The following is a 27,938-nucleotide window of genomic DNA, read 5'->3' as shown; positions in this document are numbered from 1 at the left end:
GACCTGGGTCTTCTTCTCTGGAGATGGAAACTAAGGCACAAGCCCTGCGTTTGTAAGAACAAGTTCCACTTCAGGGACTGCATGGACATGAGCAGCACAGATGACAGACCATGTCCCTGTACAGCAAGGACGAGAGCAATAAGGGACAGGAGCGTGTTGGCCCCTGGCTCTCAAGCGGGACTATACACCTCTCTCCCTGCCCTGTCCAACGCTGAATGGAACTCCAGAGCAACACAGGCTTTCACCTTGCAGAAAGCGATGGCCAAAACTGATCCCATCGCTGCTTGAAGCGGGGGCCCTCAACTCGGCTTTCTCACTTCCTCCGCAAGCGGACCTCTGTACTCAGGAGGGCTCAACAGCAATGGACACACTCGGTCACCGTGTTTCACAGCAGCTAGCTTCTGCTGCCCACCTCTAGAGTCACTGGGACTGACCACTATCCAGACCCGTGGACCACGCCTCTAAGATAACCAGAGTCTTTCTATGCTACTCCCTCCAGGCCACCCCACATGAGCTCCTTCCCTCACGCTCCCTGGGTGACCCGCAGTCTTGGTCTGACCTGCTGAGCCACTATGCTAGGCCTGAAGAAGCAGAGTGGAGTCTAATATCAGACCCCTAGGTGAGCAGTCACCTCTGGTGCTGCACGCTGTTCCTGCAAGTCTCTTCTCAAAAGTGACGTCAGTTCCCTAAGACCAGAGTGTGGCTTCATCAGACCCAACCCTGGTCTGGAGAAAACCATCTCTATAGACAGAGCAAGCCAACAGCAGGCAGGTGTCCTGCGCTAAGGCCAGCACTCCCCGAATCAGCCCCATTCAACAGCAGGCAGGTGTCCTGCACTAAGGCCAGCACTCCCCGAATCAGCCCCATCTAACTGCGAGGGATGAGTCCTTACAGCAGGGGTCTGCATTACACTGTGGCAGGCTCATGGTCTTCGTGTGGACATCACTAATGAGAGCCGAAGCAGCCATGTGTCCAGGTGCTCCATGGGCAGAAAACACGAGGAAAGCGGCAGCCTTCTCCCGAGACACGCCCCAAGAACTGGCACTGGCAGGAAAATAAGGAGCCTGGATGGATAGATGGGACACACCTTGGCTGTGCTGGTCTGAGAATCCAAGTGGGAGTCTCTCCTGTTCAGCTTCCTCGGGCCTCAGATGGTGGCTGTGTGACTTGTCCTCCTTGAGTTGGAAATCGAGGGAAGAATTCAACACATCTGCTTCGTGCCTGGGGTCTTCTTCCAGTCCTACGTGTAAACTTGTCGAGTTCTCCTAAAGGACCACACAGGACAGGTGAGTTAGTGAGCCCCATCACCCTGTTCTGCTACTACTCTTGGGACATTTCCTGCTGTGCTCAGAGCAAAATATAAACCCAGCTAGATTCATACGCCACACAACTGACCCTGGTACAGACACGGCACAGTACTTCTTCCCATCCACCAGTGTCCTGGCAGGATCCCAGGACCCACAGAAGCAGTGGCTACAGCCTGAGAACAGCATGCACATGAGGCCATGGCAGCAATAGAAGCCATCCTACCCATGGGCATTCATTCCATCGCAGTGGTGTCTATAGTATCTAACGGGATTCCTCTACTGTCCATCGTTGGCATCTCTTCTCCTTAGAGTTCAGCTGTCTCCCCACCCCCAGCATCCTTTATCCAGTCTCATATCTTAAGCCTAGGCCTCTCCTAAACTCTGCACTTCTGTGATCTGACACCCAGTAATGACGATGCTGATACCTAGCATTCAGAGCGCTGGCCCAAGTCTGTTCCAGGTAGCATGGAGGCCGTTCTGACAGTCATTTCACGCCCTGATCAGAGCTCTCCTAAAGGCTACTCTCTCACGCTCACATCCTGAGATTAGCCTGTCCATAAATTCAGCTCACCACTTCAATTGTGGGGGCCAGCCAGGAAAGCTAAGTTTGGGCTGGTCATCCAAAGGAAGTTCTTCCAACCATTATCACCTGGGACTCTGGCCATTGATAAATTTAAATGGAGTCTGGAGTCTCAATAGCTTACCATGAGACAATGCCTGCCAGGCATTATCAGACCCCCACCCAAGAGCAGACCATTCAAAGGAAATTCCTGGCATTCCAAGCACTGTAGATAGGATCACCTGCCGGCACTACACCAGGACACACCTAGACAGACGTCAGCCAATCAGGGGTCTTTATCTTAGAGACCCCCCTCACCTCCACCCACCTTTACCCAATTCTAATTGAGCTCAGGTCTCTCAGGATATTCCAATATGTTGGACATGCGGAAAGACTGAGTTTGCAAACTTGATTAAAATAAAGGCTCTTTGCTTTTATATACGGGACTCTGTCTCTTTTGCTGGCTTTTGTGGGGACCCACAGATTTGGACATAACACAATCACTTTTGACATCAGGTCCTATTCCTGTGCCAGCCTCAGTCTCAAATCAGTGTCTCCCTGAAGCCGATCCCCATGTCTCTCAGGAGAACCTGCTCTGGCCTGAGGTCTCTGCTGACTGCCCCTGGGTGCTGTGACTGACATTTCTCTGCTTCAGACCTACCATGAGCCACAGGGAGGTAGGATAGGCCTCCACACTTCCTCATTCCAACTTCTATGGCATCCTCTCTGCCTCTCAACATCCCTCTCAGAGCCCGATTCTGGACTTGTTCAGATGTGGGGCAAGGATACAGTCCCTACAAAAAGGAAGAGGCAACCCAAGTGGATCTCTAGTTGCCGCCAAGTCCCTAGCCCTAAGTACAGGCTCTGCCCTTGCAGGTTCAGAGCACTCTCTTCAGCACAGAACGGATGGATCCGCATATACGGAAAATGTAGCCCCTGAACCCATTTCCTCAAAACTACCTTTCAAAACAAGACTTATATTCTTATTGCTAGAGAAATAAGGATCGTGAAACTGCTGAGACAGATTTGGCCCTGTGACAACAAGAAGATGTGGGACAGTGCTGTCTCACTGAGGGTAAACAAGGGATAAGCAATGGGAGTCAGAGGGGTGGAGTCACCGAGGATCCCTTGGCCCATTCCAAAGAAAGAGATGGTCAGGCCCAACAAGCAAAAGCATGAAAGCAAACACCTCCATCAGGGTACAAAGGAGAACAGTGCTGGGAATTATTCAACTAGAGAAAAGAACAAAGACAACAGAAGCAAAATGGGCAAAGAGAAGGAATAAAGAAAGCCACAACGAATGGAATAATAGTTGAAAAGCAAGTGAAAAGACATCAGCTTCAGGAAGAACGAAAGACACGAACACACAAGAGACGGAGCATGCACACTTTGGTGATATCCACTCCGCAGCTGTGGTGAGACCAGTCAGGAAAACTGCAGAGGACTGTCGCCTGTGAACATTTACATACACCCGCAAGCATTTTTTTTAATTAGACACAGAACCCATCATTTCTAGCTCTACACCCTCCTGACACACACTTTTAAGAAAAATGTTATTCATAAACTTATGAAAAGCAGAAGCAGAGAAGAGCGTGAATCAATGTCCACCCACTGCTGGCAGGTAGAGATCCTGCAGTCGGGACTCCCAGAAAAGAACCAGGGGCAGGATGGACGCTCGTGGTGGATGCAAAGACCTCAGACTGGGACAGGCAGGCGCAGGGCAGATCCCACCAAGTGGATAGCACTCTCTCCCTGAACACACCAGGGTCCCCAGGCATAGAAGCAGAAACTGGCAAAGTGAGAAAAACAAAACAAAACCCTACCCAGAAAATAGAATCCAAACAGCTCTAAGTTAAATGAGAAAACATAAGAACATTGGTCTTTGTTCTCAGAGTCAATCATGAAGCTGACAAGAGCTACGGATGACAGAAAACACAGGCCAATGAACAGTCCAACCAGACTGAACACCCAGAGAGGAGAGCCGAGATTCAGAGGCCTCGCCTTGCATCAAGCATGAAAAAAGGGTATGTGTAGGGGGTGAGGTTCTCAAGCCCGGAGGATTAACGAGAGTCACAGGATGCAGCCACACAGTGGGGTATAAGATGGAGCACAGGGGAGCTCTGTCATTTACCAGAGCAGGGAGAAACCAGTTATTACAGACATTTGGGCAAAAGGGATTTCAAGGGCTGGAAAAAACCTGTCATAGGTTGAAGTGTGACTCCCTCCCAAGAGAGAGTCACACGCTATAAAGAGTCCTATCTCCAGGCCTCAGGATAGGGCTATTTAAGATGGGGGGTTTAAAAGGGTTACTAAAGTAAAACATCAGAGCGGCCATAATCCATGCCAACTGCATCTTTACAAGGAGACGTGAGCAAGGGCCTGGAGATATAACCCGGTTTATACTGAGCGCTTGTCTAACATACACAAGTCCTGGGTTTGATCCCCAGCACCGCATAAAACTGAGTGATGGTGCGCACCTGTAATCCTAACACTTGGGAGACAAGGACAAGAAAATCAAGAGATGAAGAGATGATCAATGAGATCAGGACAGACAGACAGACAGACACACACAGACACAGACACACAGACACACACACAAGAACTAGGAAAACTTCATTTGCACGTCAAGAAGCAGCATCCCACGGAGGACTAAGCTGTAGCACTTTCATCTTGGACGTTATCTGTTCTTTAAGTCCCAAGTCCGTGACTGTCACAGCAGCTTCAAGCCAATGAACACAGCATCACAGAGAGCAATCCCTCACGGCCATCACCCCGAGAGCTGGCGCCGGAGGAGGCAGAGCATGCCTACAGCCTGGACAGCGCTGCGCTGAAGACTGCACTGCCCAGTACGGCAGGCGCTAGGGTTGCTGGAACAGCTGGGAATAACCATCAGGTGACCTCAGTGCACAGCCGCATGCAAATGCGCAGCAGCTGCGTGTTGAAGGCCACTGCACAGTCTGCAGTCAGGGCAGGCTCCATGAGTCCAGGAAGCAGTTTGGATAGCGCTACTCCAGAGGATCAAAATAACAGAAATAAGCACGGCGTCAGCTGAAGAACAAAGACTAATGAAGATACTTAACACATAACTAAAGACAAACAGTCCCATGGGACGGCAAGATGGCTCAGCAGGTGGGGATGCTTGCTGCCAAGCTTGGGACAACCTGATTTCTATCTAGGGGACCCACATGCGGAGAGGGAGCAAAATCACACCCACACAATTGTCCTCTGACCTCCACAGACAGGCTGTGGCGCACACCCACGTACACACATACACACTGAATAACACGTTTTTTTAAAAACCCAACGACCTAGCCTCACCCCTGTCAGTATGTCCAGTCGAGGCTGACAGGTGTACAGGGCGGCAAAGGAAGCCTCGGTGAGAGCTGGGAAATGAGCAGCGCTGTAAGCAAGCAGGAGGAGGAGGAGGGACACAGCCTCAGACAGGCCAGAACGCACACGAGAGAGAGGTTAAAGGTGTTCTGAAGACAGAAATCAAGTTCCCCTGAGTGAGGAGTCAACAAAGACAGAACAGATTTTATGAGGCGGAAGACAGCCAACTTCTAATGTAAAGACAAATGACGCTCAACGTCCTCTCAGAGTAAAACACACAGCCTGTCACCTGCGGCTGCTCAAGCTGAAGATCAAGTGGATCGGGTTGCTCCTTTCTTTCTGGGCCAAATGTCTCCTCTGGGAATATACAGGATGAACTAGAGAGAGAAGACACGTAGAAAAACTTTAGTGTGCTGGGCATGGGGGCACATACCTTGAATTCCAGCACTCAGGAGGCAGAGGCAGGCAAGTCTCTGTGAGTGCGAGGCCAGCCTGGTCTACACAGTGAACTCCAGGAGAGCCAGGGCTACACAGTGAGACCCTTTCTCAAAACCAAAACCAACAAAAATAAATAAAATAGCAAAGCTTTGAGGGCTAGAGAGAGGGCTCGGTGGTTAAAAGCACTGGTTGCTCTTGCAAAGAGCCTGAGTTCAATTCCCAGCACCCACATGGTGGCTCAAAGGGGTCTGTAGCTCCAGTTCTGGGGGAGCCAACACGTTCTTCTGACTTCCATGAGCACGTGGTACACATACATATATGCAGACAAAACATTCATACACATAAAATAAAAAAACATTAAAAAGGTTAAAAAAATAAGAGCTTTAGTGTACCCCTTTCTTGCCCACTCTGTTCCTGGGCCCAACCACACAGAGGTAAGAATTGGCGTTAAGGCCCAGATGATGCTAGACCTATATGCTGTTTAGCCAGTGCTATATAACACAGGGGCATGGGACTGGATCACAGGGACACACGCTGGCTCTCCTGGGCTTGACGTGGTGGTACACACCTTTATTTCCAATATTAGGGAAACAGAGGCAGGTGGACTCTGAGTTCCACGCCAGTCAAGGCAATAAAAACAAAAACAAAATAAAAACAACAAAAAGCCCAGCTTTACTGTACTCCATTAGTATGAGATCACAAACGGAAGAAGAGCAAACGTAGCCCAAGACACCCCACATCTCAGAAGGCTACTCAATGGGAACAATGTCTCCATTACCTGATCTCCCCACACTCCAGAGAATCCTCCCTGGTCTCCTGCAGTCGTTGCTGGAACAAGGTCAGGTCTTCTTGGTATGTCTTCTCAGCATCCCTCAACTTCTTCTCAAAATAGACGCGCAGGTGCTCCAGCTCCGACTCGTGCTGGGCTCTCTCCTGCTGCTGCTGCTGAGCGAAGTCTGCCCGCAGGTGCTCCAGCTCCTCCAGGTGAGCATCTCGGGCCAGCGGCGGCTCCCAGGACCCTTCGGCAGGAGGAAGCAAATAATCACGTGGGAAAGCCAGGTCCCTGAGCAGACTCTGAGAAGGGCCTACCCCTCCTGACTGTGAGTAGGTAAGAGCCTCCTGCCTTGGGGTCACTCAGCATCTTAGCAACCCCTCAGAAAGCTGAGCACCTTGGAAGCAGGACAACTGGTTGTGGCAAGAAACATGGTCCTGGCAACAGAGAACTGTATCCTGTCATCATCTCAGTGACTCTAGAAACAGGTTTGGAGCAAGGCGCAGCTGCTGACCCCTGGACGTGAGCTGAGGGAGTTCCTGAGCAGAGAACACAGACACAGCACCCCAAACATTCTTTGAGCTTATATTTGAGGCTATCAAAGTGATCATTCTCTGCACAGCAACACAAAACACATGTAAGCTTGCAACCCAGCGAATGCTACCGACTGGTGTTGTGGAATATTATGGAATATTACTTTAACTATGTAAAGGTGTGTTACATTTGTTTATGCTGCATTTGCTTAACTATATAAAGGTGTGTTGCTTTTGTTTATGCTGCATATGTTTAACTATGTAAAGATGTGTTGTTGTTTCACCTTGATTGCCTAAGGTATCTGATTGGTCTAATAAAGAGTTGACTGTCCAATAGCTGGGCAGTAGCAGGATAGGTGGGGCTGGAGAGCAGAGAAAATAAGTAGGAGGATTCTAGGCTTGGGAGAAGAAAACGGGAGAAAGAGCGATCGATCCCTAAAGGCCAGTCAGGCAGCTGCCAGCCAGCAGACATGGAGTAGGAATTACAAAAAGAGAGGTAAAAAGCCTGGAGGCTAAACAGAGATGAAGAGAAACAGGCTAAGTTAAAAGAGCTAGCAAGAAACAAGAATAAGACAAGGCTGAGCATTCATAAATGATAATTCTCCTTGTCATGATTTGGGAGCTGGTTGGTGGCCTGAAAGAAAGTCTGCTACAAACTAAGGCAACCACTAACAAACAATGTAGATTGACAAGTTACATCCCCAAAGGTTTTACATCAAAGTTTCTGAAGATGAAGTTCCATGGAGGACCACACTAGTCCTAGTCAGCCTACCTCTTCTCTAGTCTCTACTAACAGAAGGACCCTGCTGTTGCATCACCCAATAGCACTGCCAGGTACAGCTAACACATGAAGGACACTGTACACCCGAAGAACCTGTACCCTTGGAGGCACAGTCATGTGACCACCACTCAGCTGATACACTGAGGGACGAAAAGAAAAATTGAAACCTCTCTAATGTACAAATTTCCTTTCCTTTTTTAAGGATTTATCTTTACTTTAAGTCTATTAGTGTTTGTCTGCCCGTATGTATGGGCAAGCAGTGCCCATAAAGGCCAGAAGAGGGCATCAGATTCCCCAGAACTAGAGTTATACATGGTTGTGAACCTGCCATAAATAAAGGTGCTGGGTACCAAGTGTGTGTCGTCTGCAAGAGCAGCAAATACATTCTGATGTCAAAATTTTTTATTTGTATACAAAACATATATCATTTTCAAGATGCACAAGCCACACCTTTAATCCCAGCACATGGGAGGCAGAGACAGGTGGACAGCCTGGTCTACAAGGACAAACTCCAAAGTTACAGAGAAACCTTGTCTCAAAAAACCAAAATAAGATGTACAAGCAAGTTCACAAGTTTGCATTTCTCCTCCTTCTCCCTTCTCTCCTTCTCTCTCTCTCTCTCTCTCTCTCTCTCTCTCTCTCTCTCAATATGGTTCAATCAGAAATCAATTTCAGGACTGGGATTTGATCAGTGAGTGATGCAGCCCTTGCTAAGAATATACATGGCCTTAGGTTCTAATACTCCTCTTCAAAATGAATGAATGAATAGATAAATAAAAGAATAAATGAAAATCTTCACAGCTTAGCTTTTAAGGACACCCCACAAAATTCCTCACCATTCAGTTCCTTTCTGTTGGTTTTCATAGACTCGAGCTGGGACCACAGGTGTCTGATTTCTTCTTGGGACTCAGCCTTCAGGTCTTCATAGGACGCCTGAAGAGTCTCTAACTGAAGAAGAAAAACGTCCCATGAGACCCAGAGGAGACGGACAGGCAGAACGTGTGAGGCTCTGTGTCACTGTTCCTGTCTCTGAAACTACTGAAAACTTGGAGTGAAAGCATGAGATACATAGAGAATAAGAGCTCAGATCCTGAGCCTACAGCTCAAACAGCAGCGCAGTGTTAACGTCAACCAAACAAGGCCAAGGTTAAAGAGCAGCAGCAGTGCACACGCTGCTGTCCCAGCTACTAAAGAATCTGAGGCAGAAAGACTGCTTGAGCCCAGCACTTTAGGGCCAGCCTGGCCAACAAAGCAACACTGTTTCAAAAATAAAAAGTAAAGTAAGTTTGTTCACAAAGCAGCCTTAACCTGGGCCATGCCCAGGGAACAACATGCCTCCTGACTACTGACCTGGACTAGGGTTGTGTGTTTCTATATCACATACCCGATGTGTGCTCACTTCAAGTTATAGGTCCCCACTTAGAGCCAACAGGGTCACTTTGAAACTACTCGTGGAACTCCAAGGCAAGCATTCCAATGGGTTCCACTCCATGTTTACCTAGGGGAGTCTAAGAAAACAGCATGAACCATAATACCTAACATACACAAATAAGGAGGCTCCCCCATTTCACATTAATGAAGTAGGTTCCCTCCAACCTTTTGATCGCAAAGATTTCACACACCTACACAGCACAAGTAATTCCTAATTGTGGAATTAATCTTCAGGTGTCAGAAACAAAAAAAGATGTCACCAGGAGCAGGGCCAAAGTGAAGCCCTGGTTCAGGCTGCTATGCACCTCTGTTTCCACACAAAGGCCTCCACTTCTAGCAGCCTCACCAGCAGAAGGATCTGCCAATTCACCCATGAGAGAAGAAAACAACTAATGATTGAGACTGCCGTTGACACCATGGACTCCGGATCCATGATGCAGAACATTACAACGCGATCTGACCAGAAAGCTTCCTTCCTGGGACCTGGCTTTCATAGTCCCTGGAGGTGCCACACAAGTTCCCCGAGTGGGGAAGCAACCAGCAACCTGACGCAAATGTGACATCTATGAACCTCAAGAACGACCAGCCCTGCAAGGTGCTCCTGAGGTGCAATAGCGGCACCCACAGTTCAGTGGTAACCAACAGCTCTCCAACCAAATGTCAACAGGAGGGAAATCCTGCCTGGGACTAGAAACCTAGCCAACTACCTGCGGCTAGTGAGGGCATGGATTTGGGAGGAAAACCTACTACCATCACTTGACAAGGCCAGTATAATTCCTAACTGTATTCTAAATACTTACATGTATATGCATACCTAAGTGTATCTCTCGGCCCCCCTCCCCATTCAAAGAAGCTTCTCCTTGCAGCAGAGACCTCTGAGAAGGCTCTTCCCAAATTCCTGTCTGACTTGTAGTATTTCACTAGGAAAAAGGCTTGAATACATAAGCACAAGAAATGGTTTTGGTTACCCTGCTTTTAGAAACTTTTTGCTTATTGACGTATAATCAGAGAATGTAGCTTTATGTTTCTAGTATTCAGAATTTTTACATCAGGAACCTGTGTAAAGAATAATATATTTCAGCCGGGCGGTGGTGGCGCATGCCTTTAATCCCAGCACTCGGGAGGCAGAGGCAGGCAGATCTCTGAGTTCGAGACCAGCCTGGTCTACAGAGCTAGTTCCAGGACAGGCTCCAAAACCACAGAGAAACCCTGTCTCGAAAAACCAAAAAAAAAAAAAAAAAAAAGAAGAAGAATATATTTCCAAATTCAAGACTGAACATTATTTCATGGGCCTGGCAGATTCTATGCCTTATGCACTTTATGTCTCAACAAATTCAGGACTTAGGTTCAGTAGATATCAAAATATGAAGTGGACCAACTCCAAACCTTTCTAGAACTTCTCTAATAAACCAAAGAATTGGGGTAGAAAACTAGCTTAGTATACAAAAGATCAGCCATTCAAGCCCGGGTCCAGATCCACAGCATCCATGTAAAAAGCTGGGTGGACTGTCAGCCTCAGCGCCATCTTCCTCGAAACTCCTGCAGCAAGAGAGTGAACAGGAGCAGGAAGCAAATGCGCAGGCGGAAGCACAAGAGAAGAAAGATGAGGCAGAGGTCCAAGTAAACCAGGGTACTGTGCACCCACGAAGGCTGAAGGAGCAGAAGTAAGGGATGCTGAGGGCTGGGACGCTGGGACGAGATGTTGAACTGTGTGCTACCGTCGGTATAAGTCTCAGTGAACCTGGAACACCACCATCTGCTCGCAGAGACCACCTGAGAGACTTGACTGCTTTCACTGCAGCCCCTCTGGCCCTCTGCCCGGGACCTGTGGCGTTCTGGACCAACTCTGTTCTCATTTGTGGCCAAAAGTAACTCATGTACAATAACTCATCTTTCTTACTGTCTCAGCTGAACAACAACAACAGCAGGCTAGGTGTAACACCAGTACTGTAACACCACTACACCAGCGCTAGAGTAACAGAGACAGGAGGATTCTAAGTTTGCCAGCCAGGCAGTCCAGCCAATCAGTGAGCTCAAGAGTCAGTGAGAAATCCTGTCTCAGAAGACGGAGTGCAAAAGAAGGGACGCCTGACATCAACCTCCGTGTGCACGTGCATAGCCACACACACCCACGCCCGCACCCACAAATGCCCAAACACGCATACCCCATCCCCACATCAATCAAACAAACAAAAAGACGTTACGTTTTTGCCTACCTCCAACTCTTTTTCTTTCTCCTTTTCTCTGAACTTGACCTCTAAATCTTGTAAATACTGGCAGTGCTCCGACTGCAGGTCTTCCTGTAATTTCTTGACAGCTGCCTGGTGCTGGGTCTCCAGGTTCTTCAGGGAAACTATAAAACAGCACAGAGGAAACCTAGCTTATGACGAGATGGTGCTCGCTTCTCCAGCAGCACTTCTGAACGGCATTTCATATCAAAGCCACAATTCCCAGCCGGGCGGTGGTGGCGCACGCCTTTAATCCCAGCACTCGGGAGGCAGAGGCAGGCGGATCTCTGTGAATTCGAGACCAGCCTGGTCTACAAGAGCTAGTTCCAGGGCAGGCTCCAAAACCACAGAGAAACCCTGTCTCGAAAAACCAAAAAAAAAAAAGCCACAATTCCCATGCAGAGCACTGTGCCCACCACATTCCATCCTGGGCACCCAGGGGTGTCTCTGGACAAGGGTATATACCAACGGCAAAAACAGAGAGGCAAAGCTGAGCAGGCTCCACCTGGACACCACCACAGGAGCCAGCTTGTTCCTCCCATGGAGGGAAGGGAGAAGCACACAGGCACAGACAAGAAATACCGTCTCAACTCACAAGAATCACCATGCTACATAACATCTGGAGTAGCAAGAGTGAGCGGCCGCATACTACTGCTTCAGTAATAATTTAGTAATTGAATAGGTAAGAGGGATCTATGAAACAGAGGCTGGGCAGTTAGGTAACAGCCACAGCACCTCCTGGGCACTCATGACCGTGGATGTCCTCAGCAGCGTGCGCTGGAAAGCAAAGGTGGGAAAGGCAAGTCCACCTGCAATGGTGTTCACTCTGGCCTCATGGCAGACCCTCAGCCCCCCAGACATGCTCACTTTAATCAGGGGCTCACCTTCAGCCTCATGCTTGGCTTGAAAAATCTTCTCCAACTCAGCCCTCTGTTCCGCTAATTCTTTCTGAAACTGGTTTTGCAAGCCCTCCATTTCCGACTGGTGTTTTGCAGACAATTCTTTGCGGAGATTTTCCAAACACAACTCTCTTTCAGATTCCCAGTCTTGCTTCAGAGTCTAATTTAAAAGAAACCGTAGATTGTGGTACAACACAACCAATCTCTGCATGTTAGGTATCTCACAGACTCAAAGGCTCTCGAAACCATCTTCGTACACGGGGTCAATGGCAACCTGGCCAGCACCTCGGTGCATCCGCCACATTCACACCGCTGGCTACATTCACCTCTCCCCACCAGACTAAGTCCATAAAAACGGGAAGGGTCCAGAACACTATGTAAAAGGGCAGCTGAGAAGCCTCACATTTCAGGAATCAGCACAAACAGCAAAACAAGTCTGCTAACGCACAGATAACGGAACTGACTTTCTACCAGCACATTACAATTCCCTCGGACTGATGCTGTCTGCATCAAGGCGGCGCAGATCAGTGGAATGAGAAGAAAGTAAGACAGTGCACACACAGACTGTATTTCCAGTCCACTACGCACCTCTATTATCTGGACGTTCTTCTCCATTTCTGAACGCAATTTCTCCTTCAGTTCAGCTGCAAGACAAACAGAACAAGTTGCTCAGACCACAGAGCCTCAACCTTCATGATCTCATCACTCAGGAGACATGGAGCTCTAGTGTCCACTATCCACTTGTGAGAGTTGCCATTGCACACTGGACAAGATGTCCGGACGATGGTTAATTTAAATAAAAAAATGTATTCACATGAAAATAAAGAATATTGAAATTCCCAGGCACTCAGGCTCCCCTAAGAGTACAGCTGAAGATCAGCGGCAGGGGTCCCATCACCGACACCCCCAAAGCCATGTGAACCTCCGGACAAGAGAAAGGCAGGTGTTTTAGTTCATGTGCCCACTGTGTCAGGGTCAAGGTAAAGGACTGGATATTAAGACATGAGAAACTGTCCTATGGTCCCACAGCTGCCAACTCAAACAGACAGGTTCTAGCAGTGTCTCTGGAGCTGATGAGCCTTCCAGGGAGAGCCTGCTGTAAAGGGCAGGGAAGGATAGGACTGAAGAAAATGAGCAGCGGCAGGAAGCATGGGGCAGGACAAGGTGGCAGCAGACAAGTCTAAAGGTGACTGAAGGGCTGGGATCCATCCTTCAAGAGCAAGGTGCTATCACCCGAGAATGCCACTAAGTTCTTTCCTTTCCTTTCCTTTTTCCTTTCCTTTCCTTTCCTTTTCTTTTTCCTTTCCTTTCCTTTCCTAGGAACGGCAGGCTTAACCAGGGGCCACAGAGAAGAGGGGTCTTGGCAACTAGAATGAAAACCATAAAAGGCTAAAAAGATCTTATATTGATAATCTAATCAACTATCTAACTAAAGTGAAAAGTCCACTGTGGGCTGGCCAATGGGCAGCAGGCAGCAGACTAAGAATGCATTTGACCAGCATGAGGACCTGTAGCATTACCATACCTAAGATGAACAGCCAGGCAAAACCCAAGCAGTGCCCAGCTAACAACATAGACCCAGTCAGGTTTCCTTGTACTTGAAGGGGGCCTTGGGTCTGAATACTATAAAGGACTGGCCAACACAGAGGAACCTGGAAGGCTCACCTCCCTCCCGAGAGAAAAAACAGGAGCATGAACTTAAGTAAGACTTATTTGGAAAATTAGCCTGCTGCTTCAAGAGTGAGTGAGTGAGTGAGTGTGTGTGTGTGTGTGTGTGTGTGTGTGTGTGTGTGTGTTGGGAGGGATCTGAAATTATGACCAAAAAAAAAAAAAAAATGAAGACAGTGGGGACACGGGGTCACGCCCTCCATCTGCTCGGTACCTGTTTCTTGCATTACCGCTTCCTTCTCACGGGCATGCTGCTCTCGCATCAGCTCCAGCTCACACTGCTGCCTGCTCTGCAGCAGCGCCAGCTCCTGTGCCCGCCGGCCATTGAGCATCTCCCGTAGCTCCGTCAACGCTGTCTCCTTCTCCTTCTGCAGGTTGGCTTGTGTCAGCTCTAGCTGTGCCGTATGCATGTTGTTCAGGCTCAGGCGCAGAGCTTCAAGCTCAAGGCTGTGGGCTGTCTGCAGGCAGAGAAGAACCAGGCCTGATGAGATCCAGGTCAGAAACCGGGCTGGTAAGGGCAACGCCCAGCAGAAATTGGAAAAAAAGAAGAGAAAGACAAAGAAGAAAAGTGACGTGTAACACAAGGATACCATCCCACCTCCATGCTGGCGTGTGTCTCCATGCTAAACCACTATGACTGACAGCGCGTACCGGACATTTATCTCACACGTCACAGGCGTGCCAGACTCCCAGCCCCAGGTGTCCACATGTGACCCTCCATTTGCTTGGGGAATGAACTCACAGGGACAGTGTGGAAATAGCCAAAGAAGAGAGAACACGCCACAGCCCCCACCTGTCTACTTGGAATGAGTCTCTCCCACCTGCAATGATCCCCGGCAACCAGGACCCACTGTGACCTGGTAAGAATGGCAGAACACAGGCTATGACCCTGTGAAGGTTGAGAGCCACAGGCGGGCCAAGCAGATCACCTGGGGTGGCTGTGGCTGCAGCTGTGGCTGCAGCTGTGGCTGCTGCTGCTGCTGTGCCTGCAGACCAGTCTCATCCAGTTCACAGTCTTGTCGTTCCTACAGAAGCAAAGCAAAGAATGTAGCCTAGAGAATGAATTCACATGAGAAAAGAGTGTCTAAAAAAGGATTAATAGACTAGAGAACTGAAAAACCATGTCCTGGATGGGGGAGGGGGAGGTATGTAAATAGTCACAGCAGCATTACGCATGACAGACACAGTATGGGATGAATGAACACATCAGCAAAATAGCACACAGGTGTCTTTGGTATCTTCAGGAATGGGCAAATAGTATAGTATATCCTACAAAAGGCAAATCATCCCCAGGTGTCTCTCTAGGTTACTTGTGACACCTAACAGTATTGATGCTAGGTAAACAGAAAAAAATGTTTGTACACCCAACACAAATGCAATTTCCCCCAAATATTTCAGTCTGCATTTGGCTGGCTCTGTGGATGTGGAATGCTGACTTTAGTACAATGAAATATTACAGAGCTAAAAAGGAAAAACTGTTAACACACACTATAGTACAGGCAAACTGAAACATGTCAACTGAAAGACAGGAGCTGGAGATCAAGGCCACCCTGGGCTACGTGGTTTGGCCCAGGATAGGATATACAGCAGGACTCAATCTTCAGATTAAAGAGTGAAGGATAGTGGCACACCTGTAATTTTAGCACTGGAGCTGAGGCAGGAGAGTTGCAAACTCTCAAAAGCTAGCCTTGGATAACAGCAAAACCCTGACTCTATCAAAATAAAAGAGGACCTAGGAGGGCCAGCACCACCGTGCAGTGGGTAAGAGTGTGTATCCCTGGAACCTATGAAAAAGCTAGATGCAGCAGCAACTCGCATCTGTAGTCCCAACAGAGCTGTGCAAGACGGGAGGCAGAGAAGCTGCTGGGAGCTCACGGACGTAGTACAGCAGCAGAAACGAGAGCAACATCGTCCCATGAAGGTGGAAAGACAGAATTGACCCGTGAAAGGTCCTCCTCTGGCCTTCATACTCTGAGCCATGGCACATACTTGCAGCCCTTAACCCTCAGAACTCACCAAAAGATGTTTTGTTTGGTTTTGAGACAGGGTTTCTCACAGAGATTCGCTTGCCTCTGCCTCCAGAGTGCTGGGATTAAAGGTGTATGCCACCATCACCACCCCATCAAAGACAATTTTTTTAATTAATTAACTATTTTATTTTATTTTTGGTTTTTGGTTTTTGAAGACAAGATTTCTCTGCAGCTTTGAAGTCTGTCCTGGAACTTCCTCTGTAGACCAGGCTGGCCTCAAACTCACAGAGATTCGCCTGCCTCTGCCTCCCAAGTGAATTTTTTTTTTAAATGGTACTGAGGATAAGGAAAAGAATTACCTTAGAAAGGAATTAAAAGAAGAAGAAACAAGCTAACTGGAAAGCAACTAGAAATTTAACAATCTGAATGAGTAAAGTCTAGTAAAGAAGAGAGATCCAGGCTGGGGTAGGAGCTAGGATCCTGGGTCCTCCACAAGAACATCAAGTACTCCAAACCACTGAGCCATTTCTCCAGGCCTGATTTAAACATTTTAAAAACCAGAAAATGTTAACTGTACATTATAAGCTTCTCCTCAAAGAGCCTGAGCGGGAGACATACGAAACAGTACCGCAGATAGTAAGCAGGGGCCAGTCAACATGGCTTCTCGTTTCTCTACCACTGAGAGAGGCTAGGGAAAAATTACAGTGAATGGCAGCTAATAGCCAACGCAGGCCCACAGAGCACACCATGCAGAGAAAGTAACCCGGCGTAAGTAGAAACCCCTGGAGAGCTCCAGCTTGCCAAAGCACAAGGGTGCATGAAAGTAAGGACTTAGAGCTTTCAAAATAAAACAAAATTGCAAATCTGTAGGTAGATCCCATGCTGGCCACAATCAAAACGTATTGTTGCTGCCTGGGTAATTTGTCCTTTAAATTCTTTTCTGGTTAAGAGAAATTGGAGTTTACCAGTCTGAGCAGCACACTGGCTTACCATCTGCACAGGAGCTTCGAGGAGAGTCCACTGAGGAGCCTGGGAGGGGAGAAGGTCATGGCGTGGGCTCCCTACAACTCACAGACCTAAGTGGCCAGAGGGCAGCTTCTTCCGCCACACACCATTTCTGCTACATGTCCTCCCTTTCCCCTAACCCTACCTTCAGGAAGGTAGTAAAGCAGAGAGGGGGCACGTGTTGCATCCAAAAGTAGGCAAAGGAATGTCCCACGCAGGGAACTCACAGAACCACACCACACACACGCAAACTGCTGTCACCCGTAAAGGTCCCTTAGCGCCAAACTGACATCTGTCTTTGAACGGCTGTCCAAAACTCTTCAAAATCATATTAGAGACGAGGCACTGGCTGTTAAAGTCATGGCCGGGTAAAGCCATTGCCACACAAGCCAAGCAACTTACGTTCAATTCTCAAAACTCATATGAAGTTGGAAGGAGAGGCCCCTACTCTACAAAGTCTTCCTCGTGCACACTGCGGCATGAGTGCCCAGACACACACAATAATAAATAAAACAAACTTTAAAGACAAGTCATTTATTTACACAAAACCTGTTTGCTCCCCTATTACGAACTAAAGTGTCTCTTTCCCCATTTTTGAAAGGCAAAAGCCAGAAGGCCACTTTTGTTAATTACTACAACAATAACTAGAAGATAGGCAACACATTAACATAATGATGAGTAAACCTACCTGAGCTGCAAACGCCCCTCGGGTCCCCTCCAGGGTGCTGCTGCATGACTTGCTTTCAAAACCAGCTCCTTCCTGGGGGAGCTCGCTGTTTTGAGTGGCTACCGAACCCTCCTCCTGGACAGGCGCATTGACAGCCGAACCCTTCCTCTTCGCCGTCTTTTTCTTCGAATTCGGACCGTCACCTTTTGCTTTTCTCTGTCGGAAGCTAGCAAGCTGCGAAAAAATTTAGAGAAGTAGTAGAAACAGAGGTAAACGAGAAAAAAGTAACAAAACCACAGAGTCAACACGCTTGTGGGGAGCATGAGGTTTGAGCTAGCTCAGGCCACTCAGCCACAGGAGGCCAAGAGACCACTTTTCCACCAAACACTGCCTTCATTGACATCTATGACCTTGGCATTAAGCTCAAAAATTTTGCCGAGTCTACTAATGACTATTAATTATGCCTAGATGCAGACAAAAGAAAACATGGCTGGTTAGAAGAATAGCTATTCTAATACTTGGCAGTTTCGGAAAATTAAAAATGTATCTATTTAACACACTGAGAGCTTAGTTAAGGCACATGTAAGCCTTAAAACTATTATATAAAGCTAGATCCTTCTCTTCTTGCCCCCATTCTTCCCTAATCGAAGTAATGTATCGCCCAGCCAAAACTTCCTTGCCATAGATTCTGAGACAAGGTACAGAAATAGCAAAAACTTAATCAAGCCAGGTCACCCCAGCATCTTCCTTTATGAAATCAGATGTTCTATTTTTCATGACACGGCTCAGCAAAGCACTAGGGACCATCGCGGAATGCTGCCTGCCAGTCAGAGGCACAGCCGGGCTTCTCTCCGTCCCTCCAATGTGAGGCTGTCAGCTGCATTCCCGCACCATCTCCTGCTCACACCCCATTCAAAAAGCAAGTGCTGGAGCACACGAGCCTTTCACAGGGGACCGCCTAGTACCACAAGTCACAGTCACGGCCACGCAGGCAAAAGTGCCACTGTCAATGAGAACCAAAACACAATTTCATTGGCAGAGAAAATAAACAAGGCCATTTATCTGTGTGAGCAGAAATGGGAAGAACAGGCACAGCCTGCAGCACCAACTCTGTTCTCGTCTATTACCTTCCTCCATCAGACGCAACCATCTGGTAGAAAGTTCTCCTCTGCAGCACAGACCTGGTCTCTGGCTATGGTCATTCGACGGTGGCCTCTAGGTTCGTCTCGTCGGCCTTCATCTCCCTTAGTTACATCTACTGGTGTTCACAAACCACCCAAGTGCAGACACTAGTGCCCCGAGTTGAAGGGCTAAACTCTGTACTCTCTCATTTCTCAGTATCTGACTTATAAAAGGGGGAGGTGGCCTTTGCATCCCTCTTCGTACCCACTGCCTATCAGAGGGACAAAGACCACCATGTCTTCTGACCATCACCTGTTATCTGACACTACTGTGCTGTTATTTCCTCTGTGTACATATTGTATGTTAGCGCGTCCGCGTGGTGGGGCGAGGGGAGGGGAGGGGAGGAGAGGGTGTTTGATTCAATTGAAAGACTGCTCCTACTGGGTAACGAGGCCAACCACAAAATCAACACAACCGTTTCAAGGTGGTTATACCCAGTCCTAGGATGACAGAGTGGGGAACCGTACTCTGGTGCCACAGCCATGGCTGGTGGCCAGGGAGCCTCTTCCAAAATGTTTGCACCTTCTCTTCCTCTAGGTCCCCATCACTTTCCACACAATTGTCTTAACAGTCACAAACGTTCCCGGGGTGGAGAATCAAACAAAATCGAAATCGGGAACAGAGGGAGGTGAAAAGAACATCATCAGAAGTATCGTAGCTGCAAGGCCCGGCCAGAGAGCGAACAACCAAACACAGCCAGGGCACCACTCGGGAGCAGAAGCTCTCGGTTCCCGGGAAAACCAAGTCTGAAGACAATTTCTTTAAAAAGCTTTGGACAGTTCGACCCTGGGCACCGGAAGCACAACAACGAGGAATGCTAGGTGACCAGAACCCGCCCACGGCGCTCGACCCGCCTACAAGGCATCGCGCGTCTCCGACGCTGATTGGCTGCGGCTGCAACAGGGCGGGGCGAGGCCGAGGGCGGTGGATTCAAGATGGCGGCGGCTAGGAAGTGAATTCCGCAGAAGCGGCGGGAAGAGCGAGCACTCGGCGGCTCCCACTGCTCCGCCACCACCGGATTTGGCCAGGCGGTGGTCTGGGCGCCAGAACCTCCTTAGGATTTCTCTCCGCAGCAAAGCGGAGAGAAGGACGCTACCTTGGCTCTCCCGGCCTCCACTTTCCTGCGCCGCTCCTCCTGCTCGTCTTCTTCCATCTCCGTCCGGGGCTCTTCAGGAGTCGCTCGGAAGTGGCCGGGCAGCCGGGAAACCTCCCTCGCTCTATTTACACTCCCTCCCTTCACCCACTCACCTCCCCACCCCCACACACGCAACTGTCAGCACCGCCCCGCTGCACCACCAATCCGGAGCCGTGTGCGGGCTTGCGCACGCGCGCTCCGGTGACGCTCCCGGGGCGGAGCGCCATCTTTCCGACCCTTCATTGGTGCCTTGACCGCTCCCACCCTCTTCGGCAACACCAATAAGCGGGATGCAAGATGCCCGGGGCTGGCGGCTGGTAGTCAACTGTCCGGCGGCAAGGTTCGGGCAAACCGTTTCCCCGCGGCGGCCCTACCCGGCGCCCCCTCCCGACAAGAGGAGGACTCACAAACGAGCGGCGGTCCAAGCCTCGGGTTCGCTCTCTCCACTCTCCGTGGATCTTGCAAAAGTCGTTTTTATGATCCGCTGTCGCCTTAAGCCCCACAGTTCTTCAGCATTGGTAGGACGCTAGCCTCCCCTTTAGTGAATTACTTGGTCCACTGCAGTCAGCCTGTAGGTTCACTTAGATTCCTCCTACCTCCCTGGCCCTGCTTTGACCATTTCTGCCCCTCCTAAATACGGACTCCTGTTTAACACAAAAAACTTGGACTGGTGTCCCCAGTGGGCCCGGAGTTGCCACTGAGAGGGCCGTCCTGCACATGCACACTCTTCTATGCACAGAGTCACAGTGTGCTCCGGCTCCCGACTGTGACTCCACCACCTCTATCTGGAAACAGCCTCCCTGGTGTAAGAAAATCAAGCAGCTACTGTCCACTTTAAATAAGAGGCGCGTTTAGAGCTCGTCAATGAGTCACAAATAATCAGATCAGGAAAGATCAGGCCCCTGTCTTCCCTAGCCAACAGCTGACGCCTGCTTGTCTGAGTTCTTTTTGTCTTTTATGGGCTGTTATGTGACTAAGCCAATGTATTTGAAAACGGAGAGTCTCTTGAGTTCCAGAATATGTGTTAGATAAGGCTTTGCATCCTGCATCAATAGGTTGGGGAATCTGGAGATGGGGTAACTCCTGGAAGATTGTAACCCCTAAAGGATTCAGCAATGAGGAATTTGGGTGCATGGAAATGCATTTAGGGTTATAAAAACTATTTTATACCAAATCTGCATGCCAGCCATTTTTAACCTTCTCACCAAATAAATTGCTTCACTTTGATTACTCAGAATCTCCGGGAGTCTAATGAAGTGTTTCTCACACTGATGGAAATGGTGGCAGGGAGAGGTGTTCCCTCTGGGCTGACCTGTCCTTCCGGATATGTTGGTATCTTAGAGCAATGCGATTTTTTTTTCATATGGGGTTTCTCTAGAAGCCCTGGCTGTCCTGGAACTCACTCTATAGACCAGGCTGGCCTGGATCCACCTGACTCCGCCTCCCCAGTGCTGGCACTAAGGCGTGTGCCATTGCCAGGCAGAGCAGTATTTCTAAACTGTTTGGAGGGCACACTTTATATATTAAAAACTGGGGAACTAGAGAGATGGCTCAGCAGTTGGGAGCAGCAGCTGCTCTTTCAGAACGCTCTCCCAGCACCTAATGGTAGCTCACAACCATCTGTAACTCCAGTTCAGGGGATCTGATGTCCAGCTCTAGCTTCTGACGGCACTAAGCACACATGTGGTGCACATACATACATATAAACAAAACACTCACACACCTAACTATAAATAAAAAAACTTGAACTAAAATGATTATGTCGTGTCTTTGTGTGAAAATAGCAGATACCCTCAGAGGCCAGAAGATGATATTGGATCCCCTAAAGTTGGAGTTACAGGCAGTTTTGAGTTGCCAGATGTGTGCTCTGGGACCTAAATTCTCGTGTGTGTGTGTGTGTGTGTGTGTGTGTGTGTGTGTGTGTGTGTGTATAGAGCTCAGAGCTGGGTGTTGTCACTCAGTCTTATAACCCCAGCACTTGAGAGACCCAGGCAGGCAGATCTCTGTTAGTTTGAGGCCACCCTGATCTCCATAGAGAATTCCAGGCTAGCTAACGCTACATAATGAGACCCTGTCTCAAAGAAGAATAAATATAAGAAATAAAAATGTCAGAAGCTGGAAAGCTGGTTTAGTGGTTTAGAGTATGTCTTAGTGGTAAGGTTGCTATGATGAAACGCCATGACCAAAAGCAAGCTGGTGAGGAACGGGTTTATCTGCCTTACATATCCTGAATCGCGTACAGTCCGTTAACAGAAGCCAGCCAAGGCAGGAACTGAAACAGGTGGATCCTGGGAGCAAGAGCTGACGTGGAGCCCATGGAGGAGTACTGCTTACTGACTTACTCAACCTGCTACAGACCCCAGGTGTATCCCCCCAGCTCAGATGTATCCCCCCACTGGGTGGGGCCTCTCCATCACTCACTTATTAAGAAAGTCCGTGCTGGGTGTAGCCACGTATATCTTTAATCCCAGCACTTGGAGAGGCAAAGGCAGGTGGGTCTCTGAGTTTGAGGTCAGCCAGTGTAGTAATAAGGACGGCGGCAGGGTTGCGTCCCCAAACACCCCAGCCGCCTGCCCGGCTCGCTTATGCCCCAAATAATTACACGGACACTGTATTCTTTTAAACACTGCTCTGGCCCATTTCTAATCATCTGTGTAGCGCCCCTAGGTGCGCTTACCGGGAAGATTCTAGCCTAAGTCCATCCTGGGTCGGAGCTGGGGCATGGTGTGCGTCTTCCCTGGAGCAGGCAGCATGGCGTCTCTCCTGCGTCTGCTCCGGAGAGCGGAGCTGTGGAGTCTGACCTCACTTCCTCTTCCTCCCAGCCTTCCCTTCTGTTTACTCCACCCACCTAAGGGTGGGCCTATCAAATGGGCCTAGCAGTTTCTTTATTGCTTAAACAATGAAATCAACAGATTGATATGACACTCCCCCATCACTTCCCCTTTTTCTGTTTAAACAAAAAAGAAAGGCTTTAACTTCAACCTAGCAAAATTACATATAACAAAACAGTTATCAAGTAAAAGTTACATCAGAAACATTTATACATATAACAAAATTGACCGTAAATCTCTATCAATAAAGCAAAATCTATACTAATGCAAATTATTCATGTCTATATCATATCCCCCTTTAAATGTAAAAGAACATTTATAAACTATATTTGGGAACATGGGCGCAGTTTTTTCTCTCCAAACTGCTTCCTGCTGAATGGGGGCGTCGTTAATGATTTTAGGGTGTAACCTGTGTGCCAGGTTTATCTCAGTTGGCAGTTGAGCAAGGCAATTTTCTGAAGATGTTCAGAGCAACCCTTCAGGAGGACGTGGTCCATCATACCAAATCGGAATAGAAGAAATCCATAGTCTCATCCTCTGTGAAAACAAAAGAAGACTCTCTCCAAAGCATCATATCCTTAGACCCAAATTCTGAAATCGTAATACCCTTATATCCATTCTGGTTTAGCTTGGCAGCCCATGTAATGAAATATCTCTCTGTACTTAGCTCCTTCACAGTCAAAAAATTTTAAAGAAAACACAATAATACAAAGAATCCAGACTCTCTGTGAATTTTTCATCTTTACGCGGCTTATTTTTACTCTATCACTTTACTTTATTCTGTCTCTTTAAAGACTTTACCTTTTTTTTTTTAACCATTAACTTTATTCTCTATATTCCTTTTCTTCTCTCTCTCAAGCCTACGTACATTCATCCAACAGTGTGACTCGTTTAGTGGTCTGAATCTGTCCTATTGTGAATCTGCAATTTTTTACTATCCAGGAGCACTTTTGATTTACACCTTTAAATCACTAGGCGCTAAGCTGCAACATTTCTAGGTTAACTTTTTGCTTTTTGAGCGCATATCTTTGACCTGGAATAACTCTGTAGACCAGGCTGTCTTTGAACTCTCAGAGATCCGCCTGTCTCTGCCTCCCAGGCATTGGGATTAAAGGCGTGTGCTACTACACCTTGAACTCACAGAGATCTGTTTATCTCTGCCTTCTAAGCACTGGGATTAAAGGCGTGTGCTACCACACCTTGAAGTCACAGAAGTTTGCTTTAAGAATTTTAACTTTTAGTCTGCATATATTTTTAACACACTTTAAACCATTCAGAAATTTTCTGTCTTTGAATCTCTCTTTACTGTATATCTCTCTTTTTCTGATGACAAGAGCCTTTAATTTGCCAAGCAATATCAGTAGGACTAAAGGCGTGGCTTTGCCAGCTAGATCCAGTCCATTCCTTAGCTTTCCAGCCTCATGGCTGAGGTACAGGCTGCAAGGTCCCTGCCAGCCAGCGAGCTACAACAGACAACACTCAAATCCTCTCTCGGTAGCCGGCCCTCCTGCCTCAAACAGTCAGAGTTTGCCCTGGCAGGACAGCCCAGAAAGCCGGCATTTTTAAACGGCACAGCTTTTTTCCTGCTACGGCTGAAAACCGAAAAGCATGTGTTCAGCTTTTCATCAACACTGTTTAAGTGTTTTGTGGCAGGACCTCTTAATGAGCCGCAGAGTTTTGCAGCTAAAGCTGAGTCAGGAAGCCTCTTGAGGCTACCAGGTAGGAGCGGCACTCAGCACTTTAATTCTGAGACTGAGCGTGCAGCACAGAAATTCTTTTCATCCAAGTTACATCCAGATCTGACACGCAGAGCACTACGCAGTCTGAAAACACATCTCTGTATGGCAGCAGAAATCCGCCATGCTCTTCCGCCTGCCTAAGCCTGATTCTGCCTTCTGCCCAGGAGCAGGCGCGGAGCTCTGAGTCATCGTCAAGGTCTCAGAGCACTCTCCTTCAGATCCCAAGCGGGAACACAAACATAAAGCCAGAGTTTGCACTGGCGGCACAGCCCCAGGAAGCCACTCTTTGAAATGACACAGCGTTTTTTCTGCTGCTGTTGCCGAATCAGGAAATCTCTCTACAGCACGCCACCAACAAACAGCAAAAATCTGTGTTAAACTCTCTCTCCCTTATTTTTAAGCCTTCTCAAGTTTTTTGTGGACTCAGTTAGCCACACGTCTGGGCGTCATCTGTAGTAATAAGGACGGCGGCAGGGTTGCGTCCCCAAACACCCCAGCCGCCTGCCCGGCTCGCTTATGCCCCAAATAATTACACGGACACTGTATTCTTTTAAACACTGCTCTGGCCCATTTCTAATCATCTGTGTAGCGCCCCTAGGTGCGCTTACCGGGAAGATTCTAGCCTAAGTCCATCCTGGGTCGGAGCTGGGGCATGGTGTGCGTCTTCCCTGGAGCAGGCAGCATGGCGTCTCTCCTGCGTCTGCTCCGGAGAGCGGAGCTGTGGAGTCTGACCTCACTTCCTCTTCCTCCCAGCCTTCCCTTCTGTTTACTCCACCCACCTAAGGGTGGGCCTATCAAATGGGCCTAGCAGTTTCTTTATTGCTTAAACAATGAAATCAACAGATTGATATGACACTCCCCCATCAAGCCAGGGCTCCACAGAGAGGCCCTGCCTACATAGAAACTAAAGACTTTCCTGCTTGTAGCCTAATTTTATGGAGACATTTTCTCCTGGGGTTCCCTTCTCTCAGATGACTCTAGTTTGTACCAAGTTGGCATAAAACTAGGAGCCAGCGCTGATGGCATACTGCTCTTGCAAAGGACCAGAGTTTGGTTCCCTGCACCCATGAGAGGCATCTCACAACTGCCTATGATGCCAGCTCCAGGGCAATTTAAATGCCTCTGACCTTGACAGCCCTAACTCACCTACAGGCTGACTGCAGTGGACCAAATAATTCACTAAAGGGGAGGCTAGCGTCCTACCAATGCTGAGGAACTGTGGGGCTTAAGGTGACAGTATTAAGGTCTGCGGATGCTATCCGTGAGGGTGGCTGTGTGGTGTCCTCATCCTCCACTTGCCGAAAAGCAAGCAAGGCCATTCGGAGCCCTTGGCCCTGAAACTGTTACCTTTATCTACGATGGGAATAAAGGATTTGATGACGGACGTTGCCTCCTTCAGCAGAACCCCCAAACCGACGATTCTGAAGATGTGGTTGTGCACTGCACTAAGCAGAAATGGGTCAGGAGACACTCGCTCAGAAGGCCCCGTGCAGGCTGTGATGCTGGAGGACTTTGCGCAGAATGGACCACACTGACACTCGCTCAGAAGGCCCCGTGCAGGCTGTGATGCTGGAGGACTTTGCGCAGAATGGACCACACTGACACTCGCTCAGAAGGCCCCGTGCAGGCTGTGATGCTGGAGGACTTTGCGCAGAATGGACCACACTGACACTCACTCAGAAGGCCCTCTGCAGGGTGCGATGCTGGAGGACTTTGCGCAGAATGGACCACACTGACACTCGCTCAGAAGGCCCCGTGCAGGCTGTGATGCTGGAGGACTTTGCGCATGTCCCTTTCTGGGGTGTATGTCAAAACTGAGAAATTATGCTCAACTGACTGAAAGAATAGTACTCACAATGAAGGAAATGTTCCTTCCAGTCCACTGTGCTGGGAAGACAGAAATGAGGCTTCATTCCCATCCTTTAAATCTGCAAAAGAAGGAGATTTGAGAGCCCCGTAATTGATGCCTTTCTTTCGTAATTGATTCCTTTCTCTGTTATCATGTATACTTCTGTAGATGCTTTTCATCTCATTAAAACCTTTCCTTGTGAATCACACACACACACACACACACACACACACACACGCACACAGAGGCTGTAAATAGGATGGGCGGGAGTAGCAAACGGGGAAACAGAAAACACTGAACAGTTGTACTAAAATAAGCCACTAGAGGAAAGTACAGATCACCATGCTTTATGAAGCCAACTGACAGTAAATATTGAGTCCTCTGGCTGGCTCACCAGGACAGGCTGGTGTCTGGGACTCTTGGACTGGACACAAAGGAGCGTAAGGCTTTTAAACTCAAAATTCTGTAACCACCCTTGTGCAGCTGGGGGGGTGGCCTTTACAAGTAACCATTGATACTGTAAACATCATGTGAGGCCACACCTCCAGACTGTTTTCACACCTCAGTGTAAATCCCAGCCTCCTGCCTCCATCTTTGGAGGCCCCTCCCCTGTGCCCCTCAAACCTTGACCCCTCCCCAGGAAAGGTCAAGACCACTCTCATACACTATTTAAACTGCTCCCCAGAAAATAAACACGTGGTCTTCCCTTTTCCTCTCCCGTAGTGGTTGCGTTGGTGACTTTCCGTTCCTCTCTGGGCCACCCGGGAGCACAGGTGTCTAATTAAACTTGGATATCTTTTAATCTGGTTTGATTTGGCTTGATTTCCCAATTATTTTGCGTTGGCAGAGAGCTCGCGTTAAAAAATATTCCTAACAATCAGGACCATATCTCAGCAGGGACGGAGGGCCCTTTGGGTGGTGCAAAATCTTTAGAAAGAGGAATGAGAGGTCTTTTGTTTATTGGCAAGTGTAGCTCCTAGGGTAGGAATTGTGGAGCCTGGGCAGCCTGACCTTTCTTAAGCTATTTTAGTACCTTCTGGTGGTTTCCCCGTGAAGGAAAAAGTGGATGCCCCCAAAACTTAACCATGCTGCAGCCCCGCCTGGTGACGCTAGTGGGATAACAGCCCCTGTATGTCGTAGCTAGATGACCTGGAAAGAAAGATGGGGCACGGGAGGACAGGCCTGAGTGAGCATTTTCCTCTCCCATGTCTTCAGATAAACCCCACTCTCTTAACGCATTGAACTCCTTCTTGAAAATAGATCAGTGGGATTTGCGGTACTTTCTGCTCAGTTTACTTGTCCCACACCTCCAGCTGAACATGGCTTGTTGTGGAAGTTTGCACGGTTGGGTTTGCTCCCTCCTCTCAGACAAAATCAGAAACAATTCCTTCCCTGGACTCACAGTGGTGAGTGACACTTCACCAACAGACTTGTCAGACAGCTGTAGGGGAAGCCCTGCACCTAAGTGACGACAACATAAACAAAACTTGAGGAGCTTTGGGAACCGAAGCCACAGAGAAGTACTCCTCCCTGGGCCAAATCGCCGTCCCCTTTGGTGAGTGGAATCCTCTTGACTTCCAGATTCGGAGTCGGGTGTTTTGTGCAAATGTGAGG

At 48.5% G+C, this 27,938-nt stretch overlaps 1 protein-coding gene across 8 annotated transcripts in view; it reads right to left on the bottom strand.

The window, feature by feature from the left end:
* Pcnt (pericentrin) overlaps nt 1-20,082 on the bottom strand; it is an 86,283-nt gene extending 66,201 nt beyond the window's left edge. For 5 of the 8 annotated variants that reach the window (XM_075979902.1, XM_075979909.1, XM_075979906.1 and 2 more), the window contains exons 1-11: nt 19,867-20,037; nt 17,610-17,822; nt 14,876-14,971; nt 14,161-14,404; nt 12,867-12,922; nt 12,264-12,438; nt 11,368-11,504; nt 8,557-8,668; nt 6,413-6,653; nt 5,486-5,573; nt 1,088-1,265 (exon numbers count right to left, since the gene is read on the bottom strand). In XM_075979902.1, coding sequence (XP_075836017.1) covers nt 1,088-1,265; nt 5,486-5,573; nt 6,413-6,653; nt 8,557-8,668; nt 11,368-11,504; nt 12,264-12,438; nt 12,867-12,922; nt 14,161-14,404; nt 14,876-14,971; nt 17,610-17,822; nt 19,867-19,923 — 1,597 coding nt within the window. In that variant the 5' untranslated portion in view covers nt 19,924-20,037. Of the gene's footprint in view, nt 1-1,087; nt 1,266-5,485; nt 5,574-6,412; nt 6,654-8,556; nt 8,669-11,367; nt 11,505-12,263; nt 12,439-12,866; nt 12,923-14,160; nt 14,405-14,875; nt 14,972-17,609; nt 17,823-19,866 lie in introns of all 8 variants that reach the window. The other 3 variants (XM_075979904.1, XM_075979910.1, XM_075979907.1) reach the window with 1 other exon arrangement.
* Nucleotides 20,083-27,938: the final 7,856 nt, after the last annotated feature.

The sequence above is a fragment of the Microtus pennsylvanicus genome, chromosome 7 (assembly GCF_037038515.1).
Source record: "Microtus pennsylvanicus isolate mMicPen1 chromosome 7, mMicPen1.hap1, whole genome shotgun sequence".
Lineage (NCBI taxonomy): Eukaryota > Metazoa > Chordata > Mammalia > Rodentia > Cricetidae > Microtus > Microtus pennsylvanicus.
Note: the sequence above shows the minus strand (reverse complement) of the source record. Positions and strands in the feature narration are given on the sequence as shown.